The sequence below is a fragment of the Gopherus evgoodei genome, chromosome 1 (assembly GCF_007399415.2).
Source record: "Gopherus evgoodei ecotype Sinaloan lineage chromosome 1, rGopEvg1_v1.p, whole genome shotgun sequence".
Taxonomy (NCBI): Eukaryota; Metazoa; Chordata; order Testudines; family Testudinidae; genus Gopherus; species Gopherus evgoodei.
In genome coordinates, this window is record NC_044322.1 from 342,673,762 (window position 1) to 342,688,066 (window position 14,305).

Consider the following 14,305-nt stretch of genomic DNA (forward strand, 5'->3'; position numbering starts at 1 on the left):
ACCCGGAAGTGGTTGCCGGGTATCTCTCCATGCGCCGGCTCCTGGCAACTGGCAAGAGGGAGGGAGCGAGTTCCGAGCCTCCGGCTCGGGCGCAGCGGGGAGCAGCCCCCGGCCGCCACGATGCTGAGGGGGGCAGAGGAAGGGCAGGTCACCGCAGTCACCAGAGCCCTGTCAGCGGGTAGGTGCCTTCCCTGCCCCGCTCCCCACGGGCACCCAGGGCCACGCGGCTCCGCCCCCGCCGCGCGTCATCTTCTGCGTTCCCGGCCCCCTCCGGAGCGCCGGGTCCCGCTGCAGGGGGCTCGGGCCGGGGCGTGGCCGTGCAGCGCCGCCCCGGCTTTTCCTGGCAGCTCCTTGCTCACGCCCCCCGGGTCCGCGCTAACTCACCGAGGGACTCTGGGCGTGACCGTGCAGCTGTTTGGGTCGCGCTCCGCGCCCAGCAGTTGTACCCAGAGAGCCCAGAGCTCCGCTTGTCCGAGCCAGGTCACCCGGACCTCCGCGAAGTGTGGAAATTCTTGGGACAGGACTGTGTCCCTGTACAGCGCCAAGCACAATCCAGCACTCAAATGCCCCTGGTGCCAGCCAGACACATGCCCCCTCCTACAGCCTGCAATATGCTACCATCTACGGCCACCATCCTGAAGACACTTCGGCATGTGCTTAACTTTATTGCCTTTCACTTCATGTAAAGGATTGCAGGATCCTTAAGGGGCAAGGATGATTTATAAGGTTCCTATAACTGTAACAAACTTGCAGCAAGTATTGTTGCATAGGTTTCTCCAAATAAAGTTTCCTTTTTTGGCAAAGTCCTGTTTGACTGTGCTAGATTTTAAGCAATGATTGCCCAGGCCACTCCTTTAACAAGAAGCCAGATGCTGCTAAACTTAAATATGTGCTGTCAGTGCCAAACCATTGGTATTTTTAGGGAGTTAATGAATAAGTAGTGAAGTACTGTACGTAGAATGACTAATACAGTATTTCAAGATAGACAAAAGCAAGTATTTAAACTGGTAGTTTAATTTGGGCATGCTGCTCCGTAAGCAACCCTTCCATTTCTCATAACTATTGCATAGGGTCAACAGTGTAGGAACTTTTATGGGGTGAGGAATGCTTTTGTTTGCTTGCTGACTTTAGGACATGATCATGCAAGCAGTTACACATGTTTAACTTTACTCCTGCAAATAATCTCATTGAAATCCAAAATTAAGCACATGCTTAAGTGTTTTCTGGATCAGATCCTTTTTCTGTTTAATTCTGAGCAATTTATTATCTAAAAGAAAGAAGAGGATTTAAAAGTCACTGTTATATAGTTGAGGCTTAAAATCCAGGTTTTGCAAATCTATGTTATATAAATAGAAAAGCATTTAGCTCATGAAGTACCCTATTTTATTTGGTTTTGTTGTATTTGAACATTACTCTTTACTGGTTTTAATGCAAAGATTGCATTATTATGCCAGTGAGTGAAATTAACCAATCTGATTTCATTGTCACAAGGGAGTGATGTGTAAAGAGTTAACATCATAAATGATAAGAGTTAAGATTAACTTCAGTATTTTACTGCTAGCAACCTCCCCTTTCCCCCCCATGTTCATGACAAAGGAAATAATCTTATTTAAAAATAAGATTTAACTTGGCATGTCCTAATTTGATGAGATTTCAGCATTTGAAAATACAGTAACACACTTGGCATAAACAAAGTAGTGGACTATTTTGCAAGTTGGTACAACCTTTGATACAAGTTTTATTACATGTGAATTAAAATGTCTCCTGGTTGTGATATCTGATAAGACATTTGGTAAAATACTTCTGGGTTCAGGATGGAAAGAAAATTCTAAACCAGAAAATGAAGCCAAGTTTCTCTTATACTTTTGTTTACAGCTTCTGTGCTTTGTCAAGTTGAACCTGTGGGAAGATGGTTTGAAGCATTTATTAAGAGGAGAAGCATAAATGTTTCTGCCTCTTTCCAAGAACTGGAGGATGAGAAAGAGCTCTCCGAAGAGTCAGGAGATGAAGAATTGCAGCTTGAGGAATTTCCTATGTTAAAAACACTTGATCCAAAGGACTGGAAGGTATACAACTAACGTGAACATTGAGTTAGTTCTTTTGCTAGAAGGATCACAGCAAATATATCTAAATACTTGTTCCTTTTCCTTTTCTCATCTGGATTTTCCAAGTTCTTTAGCCCTATAGCTTTCTTTTTGTATTCCACAGGTAGTCGGGTGACTAAGGACTGGTCTATACTGGGAACCTACATCAGCATAGGTATATCTCCCAGGGGTGTGAACAATCCAAACCACTAAGAGATGTAGCTATGTTGACCTAACCACTGGTTTAGACAGTGCTGGGTTGACAGAAGAATTCTTCCATTGACCTAGCTCTGGCCTCTGAGGGAGGTGGATTACCTGCGCTGACAGGAGAACCTCTCTTGTTGGTGTAGGTAATGACTACATTAAAATACTACAGCAATGCAAATCCAACAGTTTAAGTGTAAACATAACCTAAGTGAAGATAGTTTTACGAAGTGTCAGTAACTTTCCTACTGTTAAGTAGACTGTGAGCTGGTCCACAGTACAAATTAAGTTGGCTTATCTATATGGCTCAAGGCTATAAAAACTTTCACGCCCTGTGCAATGTAAATAAACTGACCTAAGCCCCAGTGTAGACATTCCTAGGTCAACGGAAGACTTCCATTAACCTAGCAACCACTTATCAGAAAGGTGGGTATACTACAGCGACAGAACTTCTGTCTACACTACCATGGCGCAACTATGCTGCTGTAAAATTTCTAATGTAGACATACCCTAATAAATGCGCATCAGAAGGAGATCTTAGCCTTGACGCTCCATTTCTTGCTTAACTGGGGGTGCAATTAGTGAACTGATTGGCCTGAGATCCAGTCCTAAACCCACTAAAATCAAGTGACGCTCTGTAAGAAAATGTTGTTTTTCTTCTTCTGGGGAATCCAGGCACCTTTTCAACATAACATTTCTTGACAAACTGAGGTACGCACTCATCTGTATTTTGTAAAATCCTATAGCTATATGAATTTGTGTTAAACTGGATGCATTTTTATAACGGTGGCTTATTTTGTAACTACTCAATTTGTAGTTCGACATTGTTGTAGTCTGGGAGAATTGTTCAAATTGCCTTTTTCTAATCTTTACCGACAGAGAGGAGATTGCTGCCTCTCTTTGCTCCTCACAAAAGAAGCTATGTAAAGAAACCTTTCAATTGGTCTTCATATGTGGTCTTGTTTTTAAAGTCCATAAGAGAATTCTACTAGATTACAGGTAGCTATGGTTATTAATGTTTATATTTCTTTATCAGAATCAAGATCATTATGCAGTTCTTGGACTGGGACACATAAGATACAGGGCCGCTCAGAAACAAATCAAAGCAGCCCGTAAGTAATTGCATTTCTTATTAGTGGTGTTAGAACAGAGTATTTTTTATCTTGTGTGTACAATTCCATATTGTAAATACACATATGTACACTTTATGGACCAAGAGTATATTCATTTCACTTAAAGAGTGCTCACTATAAAGCTGGATTTGTTTCACTTACCAACTTTTTCATTCATCTCAGACATCTAAAACCTGCAGGTCTGAAAGTTTAGTGAATTCCAAACACCTCAGACAGAAATCTTCAGACTGAGCTTTCTGATCTAGCCTTGCTTTTCAGAGACAACCGTGACAATATAATCCAACCCACTCTTTGTCTTCTTGAGTTTGCAGTCAGCCTAGCTGAGAGAATAGCACTTAAAGAAACAAGATCTGGTTCCTTCAGCTGAAGAGGGTTATTACCTTTGAAGCCTATTTATGAGTACCTACATTGTAACATTGGTTAACTGTTGAATTATTGAATGTTATCAGAAAAATCTAGTTACTGCTCTTGTTATTCCAGCCTTTTAAATTATTGTCACATAGGAATAAGGCTGTAACTACTGAATTAGCACGTAATCAAAGGTTTTGTTACATATTATTTGATGTTGTGATAACTTAGATTATTGAGAAGTTTGCTTTTCTCTGATTTGAACATAAAAGGGATGTTTACTGTGTTGTCAGCAGAAACAGTATTTGGTTCCTGAGATCTGGGTCTCAGGGTCGAGCAGGTAGTTAACAACCTTGAAGTTCTCATATGCTAAGCTAATGTTACAATCTTCTTAATATTACAGTTAATTAAGCAATAAGACAAGGAAGCTCATGCAGTTACACTGCTTAGTGACATGACACAAGTTTACCATAAGGCATGAACTGTGATTAATCTGTACAGTTCCATGTTCTGGGATGTTTTATGGCATTTATACATTTAGAAATTTAAAAAGCAGTATCTGTCATATTCTAAAATTGTAATTAGTGCTTTAAAGTAATACAGTAAAGAGAGAACTTTGTAGGAGAAATAGTAAAATATTTAGCTGAACAGTATTTAAAACTGTTAAGATAACTAGTTAATGACCTTTGTGAAATAAATTGATGGATTTAGGGGTTGATCCTGCAAACACTTATGCATATGAATAAACTCATTGTCTCCAAAGGGTTAACCCATTGTCTCGTGTGCGTTAAGACAGTTTACTCCGGAGTATAAATGTTTATGTTCCCAATGGTCATGTTCACTTTACATGAACCACCATCCCAATTAATGCTAATTACCATATTTATTAACTGTTTTGACAGAAAGGCCAAGGACTAAATAGTCCAAGGAGCCTGCAATACCCTCTCCTCAGAGGTAGTCCTATCAATACAGAGTTAGAGCATGTTGGAGTGAAAATAAGAGAGCTTTCACTCTTGATTCATTCACTGTTCCTGTTCTGTGAATTAGAGGCTTTAATCTGGTTCCTTTCACAAGCTGTAGATTTATGTAATTACTCCAGTACTGCTTCATATATCTGATAAATGGGGTAAAATGCATTTCCTGGGCTGGTTCCGGTACAACTTTGAATGCTGCTGAGTTCTACCACTGAAGGGAGGCTGCAGCTAGAAACTTGCAGCAGAGGGGTTAAAATAACTAAATATGGTTTCCTCCTGGAAGTCTCCACTACAGTCCTGTGGTTTTCAGCTTCAGTAAAGATTTCATATGTGAAAGTTACAACTTAGAATTTAGTGCTCTCTCGGTGTAGGCCTTGATCCTGAAAAGACTGGTGCACACGCTCAACTTCATGCACTGTGAATAAAATTAAACATATACCTATGTCTTTTCAGGATCGCGGCCTTAGTTACTTTCCTTAAAAACTGAATCTGCAATGAAACTCCTATAAAGGGACACCACTGATTTAAAAATCACATTCTGTCTAAAGTATTTTTACCTACTCTAGTTACAAGTAACTCCTAATATTTTAAATTAAAGAATTTTTGTATTTATTTTAACAGTTTGTTGAATTTTTGCATTTGACAGCACTTTGTACAAAGTTTATTTTATAGTTTTTCCTCTGTAATCAGTAAGATCCCAGTCCTGCAAGTTACTCTAGGCAGACCCCTGTGCCCCAGCAGAGCTCATTGCAGGTTTAAGGCTGCAGTCATTTGGAAGATGCCAGGGGGTTGGAATCTTAGAAGTCCCAGAGAAAGTGGTGCTGGTTCCAGTAGATTGGAAAGAGAGGTAAAGAGAGTCTGTAATTATGATTATTTTGTTTCCTGGCATAGGGTGGAAACATTTTTTAACTAACACTGGATTCTAATTTTCAGTGATATTATTATATTCAGGAGGGTCTGTTTACTCATTTCGGTTTCCTTCCTGATACTAAAAAAAAATCTGAATAAAGAAATGCAGATCATGATTATGGTGCTGTTTTGTTTATTTTTCAAATTACAAAGTGAAACGTAGGTGGTGTGACGTATCTAAACTCAACTTATTTGTTGCTAGATAAAGCCATGGTTTTGAAACATCATCCAGACAAGCGAAAAGCTGCAGGAGAGCAGATAGGTGAAGGTGACAATGACTATTTTACCTGTATAACTAAAGGTAAGAGATTTAGAGGAAAATGTAACAGTGCTAGTTTAATCTGATAAGTATTTTTACAGTGCTTCAGTTGTAGTTCTTACTCTTTGCATAGTTTGATCGATAGCTGTAAAACCAGAAGAAAATTAGTTTACCATTTTATCAAGTTGTTTCAAGAAGTAGACTGAAATTAAAATAGCTTTTCTTCTGTTGGAAACAATTCTAGAATAGCTCCTCTTATTTCACAGCTGACCTGCAGAGCATCGGTTTCCCATTTCATGCCAAGTGATAGGAGAGGGCAGTTAAAGTAGATTCTTTATAAGCAGCAAAGAGGCCTGTGGCACCTTATAGACTAACAGATGTATTGGAGCATGAGCTTTCATGAGTGAATACCCACTTCATCGGATGCATATATAGCGATATATACCAACGTGAACCAATAAATGTAGCCATGTTTCTCCTAAAATAAACTGGCATGCTACTGTGCCAGGTAATAGACTAATTTGAAGGGGGAGAAGTCACTAGCGGTACTAGGACCTGTCTTCTTGTGCAGTTGCTCTGCCAATTGAGCTAAAGAAGCTGATACCGTAGCTCAAGTCAGCAGACACTGTTATCTATTACCCATAGTTGGCCAAGCAAAGCAAGGTCTTGTGCTTAACTCAATAGCATTTATCTGTCTATAACATGAGAGATAACTTTGGAATACAGCATCTGATCAATTCCAAACTTCCAGGAATGTTCTAGGCATTAATGGGCATAACTTTGTTGAGCTGGTCAGGAATTTTTCAACAAAATGTTTTTAGTCAAAAAATGCCAATTCACTGAAATTAAAACCTTGCATGGGAAAGAATCAGTCCCGACAAATTTCTGTACTTGAAAATTTTGAAAAAAGTTCTGAAATGTCATGAACATCCCATTTTGAAAACAAAAAGCCTTGTTTTTCTGATTCAAAATAACTTTCATTTTGAAATTTAAGTTAATTACAGTACAGACTTTTGTTAAATGTCAAAATTAAAATGAAACTTTCAAAATTACCTAACAAAATGTTTTGATTGACCTCACATCTTTTTTTTTTGATTGATTGATTGATTATGAAAATTTATTGAAGTTTTGACTTTTTATCCCAGTTTGAGATAGGGGGGAAATTTCTGACATCTCAAATTTTTTTGTGGGATAGGAACATTGTTTCCCGCCCAGCTCTATGACCCTACTGATTTTGGTGCAAACTGGAATACCGGAAAAGCCAGATTCAGGGGGAAACTAGAGTCCCAGACGGCCTGGTGCTGCTGTGTGGGGAGATTGTCCGTATCTTGCAGTCTAGTAGAAATAACAAAGCATAAAAGGAAGGGTTTGTAGAGTGGAAGCAGAACCTAAGGGTGTAGGGGGAGCAGGGGCCACAGTGATGGGGCAGTGGCTGTGGGAGAAGCGGGGACCTGTGCGGAAGGGGGGAATGAAGGAGGAAGCAGGGACTGGAGGTGAGTAGTGGTGATGAGGTGACAAAGCAGGGACACAAAGGGAATAGGAGTGAAGGTAGAGGTGATGAAGAAAGCAGGGACATGGAGCAGGGGAGCCGGGCTGATGGGTGTAGAAGCTGGGAGATGGGGAAGGGAGATGAGTGGACAGAGGAAGGGGAGGCACACAGACTCTGAGAGGAGGGAATACAATGCAGGGATGTGGGAAATGGGGGGTACACAGAGACTCAGACATGGGGGTAGGGAATGAGGGTTAGTGGTATAGGGGGAGGGGAACACATGGCCCCAGGCATAAGGAAGGGGTGGGGCAGTTGCAGGAAATCCCTGAAATGGAGAGGGATGAGAGGTGGCATGTAGGGTGGCTATGGGGTGGAATAGAGGGATGCGCCAAGCCCCTGTCTACATAACCTGCAAAGTGAATGACCCCCTAGGTAGTAATGGCCATGTTAGAATGCTGCTTAATGCTCCATTTTGAAGTTCCAGTGACACTTGCAGCAGAAGACATAAGTACTCCAGTTGATAGCTCTTGTTATTGCCCCAGTCCTGTAATCAGACTTGCACAGACAATTCCTAGGGAAGCGCATGGGACATCACACAGGTACAAGGACCTGTCTACATAGATGTGATTACAGAATCGAGGCCTAAAGGAGTTTCACCTGAACTCCCAGTGCACTGGACTGAATTTGCAATCACACACTTAGTTTAACATAATTTGGTTTGCCATTTATAGCTGTACTTTAAGGGTTACATTTGTTGGCTGTTTTTTATAAGCTTTTTCCTCCTCTTCAGTGCTTTTGTTACTGACCATTTTCAGGAGTTGATAGCAAATTTCTTGCAGTCACAACAACAAAAATGTTAGACACACAGAGGTCTGAAATATGGTGGATTTTTATTTTTAAGTGTTTAGAAATTTATCTGTAACATTTCCTCCAAGAAGCTGCTGTATTTACATTCATTTCCAACCTGGTGTTTTATGGCCTTTAACTTTTTTCTCCAGCTTATGAAATTTTGTCTGATCCTGTGAAGAGACGAGCATTTAACAGCATAGATCCTACTTTTGATAACTCTGTACCGTCTAAAAGCGAAGCAAAGGAAAATTTCTTTGAAGTTTTTTCACCAGTTTTTGAAAGGAATGCCAGGTGAGCTATGTCACAGTCATTCTGGCTTCCATCGCCACTGCAAGGGAATCAGCCATTTGCAGTTCCATATGGCATTATGATTGTAACTAGTGGGTTCTTTCTCCAAGATTTTAAGTGTGGCTAGGAAACATAATGATTTAGCAAGAGTTTAGTTTAATTATGTCTCAGGATAACGGCTCCTGTATTCTTCCTCCGTGGTTTCCTTAAGAGCACCAACTTAAGGTTTCCATCTCCCAGCCATCACCTCTTGGGAGGGAGACGCCCCTCTCTCTCTCCCTCTTGACCAGGGTTTTTGAACAGCTCCCTGCCTTATACTGATATCCCCAGCAAAGCAGTCTGCTTAAAAGCCAGCACCTGTACTTTTCTTTTCTCCTCTTTCTGAGTGCTATGAACAGTGTATTGCCAGCAGTTACAAGATACCATAGAGCTCTTTCTAACTAAGCACATTTATTGTTATGGTAAAAGCATTACAGAGAAAATACATAAAAAACAATGAACAGATTTTAAATACAGACTAAACAAAGCAAGAGTCACCATCAGTCTTATGGAGCCCTCATAGGCCAAAGTCTTTGCAACACTTCCACAAAGGTTGGGGCCCCTTTTGGGTATAAGGTATTGTCTGTTTGGATAAGAAAGAAGGCCCTGAGTCAGTGTAAACACAGCCTTTTTCTATCTTTGTCTGTTGGTATCTGAAAAACGCAATTTGAACCAGTATCTGCAGTCTTCCCAGGGGGATTGTATCTCTCTTGAAGTGTTTACAACCTGAATTATTTGGCTTAATCATCCCCCACTGTTTTTGGTTCCTGGAGGAGTTGTGGTAAGCCTCCCTCCTGAAATTGCATATAATCCCTGGCCCATAATAATACATACATTTAATACACTGTGGTCCCCAAATATATTGCATGAGATTGCAATTAGGGCTGTCAATTAATTGCAGTTAACTCATGATTAACTCAAAAAAATAATTGCAATTAAAAAAATTAATTGTGATTAGTTGCACTGTTAAACAACAGGATACCAATTGAAATTTATTAAATATTTTTTGATGTTTTTCTACATTTTCAAATATATCCATTTTAATTACAACACAGAATACAAAGTATGCAGTGCTCACTTTATTTTTTATTACAAATATTTGCACTATAAAATTGATAAATGAAATAATATTTTTCAGTTCACCTCATACAAGTACTGTAGTGCAATCTCTTTATTATGAATGTGCAACTTACAAATGTAGGGTTTTTTGTTACATTACTCCATTCAAAAACAGAACAATGTAAAACTTCAGAGCCTACAAGTCCACTCAGTCCTACTTCTTGTTCAGCCAACCGCTAAGAGAAACAAGTCTGTTTTTACGTTTACAGCAGATAATGCTGTCCACCTCTTAATTACAATGTCACCTGAAAGGGAGAATAGGCATTCACATGGCACTGTTGTAGCTGGTGTCGCACCTTCTCATTCTCTCAGAAGAGTGACATGCTTCCCTTTTGCTCAGAATTTAAGCATAGCTGCTGATTTCCTTCGTTAGCTTGTTAATCAGTTGCTTCTCTCTGCAAGGTTGCTGTTGCATTGACACTGTCTTTGTGTAGTCCAAAAAAACCCATGTAACAGGTAACTAGCAAATAGGAACCTAGACTGAGTTTAATTCAATTTTATTTTATAAGACTCAGTCTTATGCCCTTTACAACCTTCATTTTAAACAAGGTTCAATTCATTGTTACAGATGGTCAAATAAGAAAAATGTTCCTAAACTGGGGGACATGAACTCTTCATTTGAAGATGTGGATGCATTTTATTCATTCTGGTAAGTTAATGCTTCAGTTAATAGATAAGATACTATCACTTTAAAAATGTGCTATACTGGATGTTAAGAGGTTTGCAGAGCTGTACATCCTTGGTTGAAGTCTCCTCTGGGCTGGTAGTGGTCTGAAGTGTCCCAGTGGCACTTTGATGCCTTATAATGAAACAAATTGGTTTCACTCTAGTTCATAGTTAATGTCTTCCACATAAAACCACTACACAGTTGGCACCCTTGTTAGCAATCTGACCAGACTAGCCAGGGTTTGAATGAATGTAGTGACAAGGCTACCTTCCCACCCCTAGAAAATCCAGTCTGTGAATTACTACTGGCAACTCCACCCTGTGCTCTTGTAGGGAGAGCTACTCTGCTTACACACACTGGCTCTGTAATAACAATTTCAAGAAGTAAAGCTGAGTCAGATTTGTAGAAGGGATTAATTAACAGCAATTTGCAACATACACATTGTAACCTAGTTTGAGCTAAAGTTGACTGGCACTTTAAAAAAAAAAAAAAAAAAAGGTAACAAATTGCAATACCAGTCAATTTATACACAGTCAACTCTGTCTTTCCCCTAGCCTGTTCCCCTGATGTGAACATCCAATGATTTCTTCTTTTGTCCTCTGTTCTAAGTGAAATAAATCTACTACTTCATTTCTAGTTTACTTTCATCTTTACTCTTTGTCAGTTTGTGTATGACAATTCAGCAGGGGAAGAGATGTCTTGTTGCTAAAGCACAGAGCTCAGTGTAAGGAGATGTGGCTTCTATTTCTGGCTTTGCCAAGATTCCCTGTGTGACCTTGAACTCCCCCTCTGTAAAACGAGGATAATGATAATTGTTTGCTTACCAAGTGCTTTGAGATCTTTGATTGAAAGACGCAGTAGAGGGACAGAGTAGTTGTTGTTAGTAATGCTACAACTGGTGTTTTCTTCATAAAAGAAAGAGGCTAAAACATTGACGTAAGACTGGGTGGATAGGCAGTTTCTATAAATGGAAAAAGACTTAAGAAAACCACAGATGCTAGTTAACTCAGAGGGTCTCTGGCATCTAAATAAACAGAGGTAAAATACATTTAAATGAATTTAAAAACAATGATTCGCAAATGGACTGACAGCATCTAGTTCTATAATATTTACAAATAGCTTTTCTTGAATTTGGCAAGTTGACTGACTCCAACAATGTTGGTCTGAGCTAATGGTCTAACTGCATACTAAAACCTAACATTAAAAATGCAGACATTTTTAAAATGGCTTTATCAGAAATTGTTTGTCTCACCTGCATTGTTTTAATTTTGCATTCACTATAGGTATAATTTCGATTCTTGGAGAGAGTTTTCTTATTTAGATGAAGAAGAAAAAGAAAAAGCAGAATGGTATGTAAGTAAAACGTCTTTGATAAGGAGCTAACTGATTATTACAGCAAGACTTTTCACCTTGTAGTTAGGCTGTAAATCAGGGGAAAGGAGGGAAGAAGGATGGTCTAGTTATTAGAGTGTGGGACTAGAAGTGAGGAGTTCTGAGTTTTATTCCAGGCTCTGCCACTAACTTGCTGTGTGATCTTGGACAAGTCACACTCTGTGCCTCTATTTCCTCATTGGTAAAATGGGAATAATTCTTGCATACGTCACAGGTGTGTTTATGAAGAGCTTTGAGATCCTCTGTTGGCAAGACTATACAGGTGCCAAGTGTTTATTTCTTGTACATTTGTGTAACTTCAGGCTATGATCTCAACACAGCTCAAAAGCAAAATTGGGCCAGGATGGTACTGGCGATTCAGTAGGTAACTCTCTCCTCTCTGAATCAGCACTGATTTGATACTCTGCTCTGAGGATGGAAGTGATACTGTTTGTATTTAGACAGCAAGTTGCTGGCATCTTGATGCCACTAAAGATCCCATGACACTCAGGAGTAGTGATATTACTGAATTGTCCTGACCAAGTGCCAGTTGTTAATTACATTCTACCTACTTTAACCTTCCAGTAGTTGTAATTCATAGATTCGCAGAATTTAAGGCTAGAAGGGACTCTCAGATCATAGTCTGATCTCCTATATATCACAGGCCATTACATTTTACCAACTTACTCTTGTATTGACCCCACTAATTTGTGTTTGGCTAAAGCATATCTTCCAGAAAGGCATCCAGTCTTGATGTGAAGGCACTTGCATCATTCTATATGACTGCCCTGCCCTAATCCTTAATAACCATTCCACCAATCTTTGTGTCATTCATAAATTTTATCAGCACCGATTTTATATTTGCTTCCTGATCATTGATGAAAATGTTGAATAGTATCTGGCCTAGGACTAATCCCTGTGGAATCCCACTAGAAGCACCCCCATTCGATGATGATGCTTCATTGATTACTAATTTTTGAGATCACTGAGTTAGTCGGTTCTTAATCCATTTAGAGTGTGCTTTAATATTGTATAGTGCAAATTTTTTAGTCAGATCACTGTACTGTGTTAAGTGCGTTGCCTTACAAAAGTCTAAGTATATTACCTTACCCACCTTGTCTCTCTTTCATTTACACAGTCACCTTTATCAACCAAACTTGTAAGCTTGTCAGAGACTGAAATAGGTTTCAGGTTTCAGAGGGGTAGCCGTGTCAGTCTGTATCAGCCAAAAAAATAAAATAAAAAACGAGAAGTCCTTGTTGCACCTTAGAGACTAACAAATTTATTTTGGCATAAGCTTCTGTGGGCTATAGCCCACTTCATCAGATGTATGGAGTAGAAAATACAGTAGGCAGGTATAAATATACAGCACATGAAAAGATGGGAGTTGCCTTGCCGAGTTGGGGGTCAGTGCTAACAAGGCCAATTCAATCATGGTGGATATGGCCCATTCACAACAGTTGACAGGAAGGTGTGAGTATCAACAGAAGGTGAGGGCTCTGGGTGTTGCTTACCTGTGGGGGCTCCCCGGAAGTGGCAACATATCTGTCCCTCAGCCCTGGCTACACCTACAGGCACTGCCCCCACAACTCCCATTGACCGCGGTTCCCGGCCAATGGGAAATGTGGAGCTGGTAGTGTGCCATGCTAGGAGCTTAGGGAGGGACATGTCACCGCTTCCGAGAAGCCGGGTAGGGAGCCTGCCAGCCCTGCCAACTTCCCCCTGCCCTCCAACACCAGCGGGGGTCTCAGGCTGCTCCCACCTAGGCACCTGCGGCGCCCCCCAGACCACGCGTGCACACACACCCAGCACTTGTGGCACCCCCTGTGCCGTGGTCCCCCCATGAGTGTCTGTAGCACTCCCAAGATTTAGCCAGGAGTATAGTGCAAGTCATGGACAGGTCACGGTCTGTGAATTTTTGTTTACTGCCCATGACCTGTCCATGACTTTTACTAAAAATACCCATGACTGAAACATAGCCTTAGTGATAAGTAACAGTCAGCATGGATTGTCAAGAGCAAATCATGTCAAACTAACGTAATAGCTTTCTTTAACAGGGTAACAAGCCTTGTGGGTGGGGGGAAACAGTAGATGTGGTATATCTTGACTTTAGTTTTTGATATTGCCTCACGTTACCTTCTCATTAACAAATTAAGGAAATATAGCCTAGATGGAGCTACTATAATTAAGTATTTAGTCATGGGTATTTTTAATAAAAGTTGTGGACAGGTCACGGGCAATAAACAAAAATTCATGGCTGGTGACCTGTCCATGACTTGTACTATAAATACCCCTGACTCAATCTTAGCTGGGGGGGCCGCTGCTCTGGGAGGCCCAGGGGAGAGGTGGCACTGCTGAAGGGACCCTGGGAAGACCCACTGCTTGGGAGTGTCCTCGGGGGGCCACAGCTCTAGAGAGAGGCACCAGGGCCAGCGGCACCGGCTGCCAGGGGCTGCCAAGCTGTGGCTGCTTCTGCTGCCCCTGGGACCACTGCCCAGGCAGTCCCCCAGGCCAGCCAAGTGGTGGTCAGTGCAGCTGGCCCCAGGGCAGCTCCAGCAGCGTCCGGTGCAGC

General features: G+C 40.8%; 1 protein-coding gene across 2 annotated transcripts in view; it reads left to right on the plus strand.

Annotated features, from left to right (window-relative positions):
* The window catches only part of DNAJC2 (DnaJ heat shock protein family (Hsp40) member C2), a 23,381-nt gene continuing 9,076 nt past the window's right edge, over positions 1-14,305 (plus strand). The window contains exons 1-7 of one of the 2 annotated variants that reach the window (XM_030554689.1): positions 1-178; positions 1,876-2,066; positions 3,325-3,400; positions 5,855-5,953; positions 8,399-8,540; positions 10,264-10,344; positions 11,646-11,711. In XM_030554689.1, coding sequence (XP_030410549.1) covers positions 121-178; positions 1,876-2,066; positions 3,325-3,400; positions 5,855-5,953; positions 8,399-8,540; positions 10,264-10,344; positions 11,646-11,711 — 713 coding nt within the window. In that variant the 5' untranslated portion in view covers positions 1-120. The remainder of the gene's footprint in view (positions 179-1,875; positions 2,067-3,324; positions 3,401-5,854; positions 5,954-8,398; positions 8,541-10,263; positions 10,345-11,645; positions 11,712-14,305) is intronic. The other variant, XM_030554606.1, reaches the window with a different exon arrangement.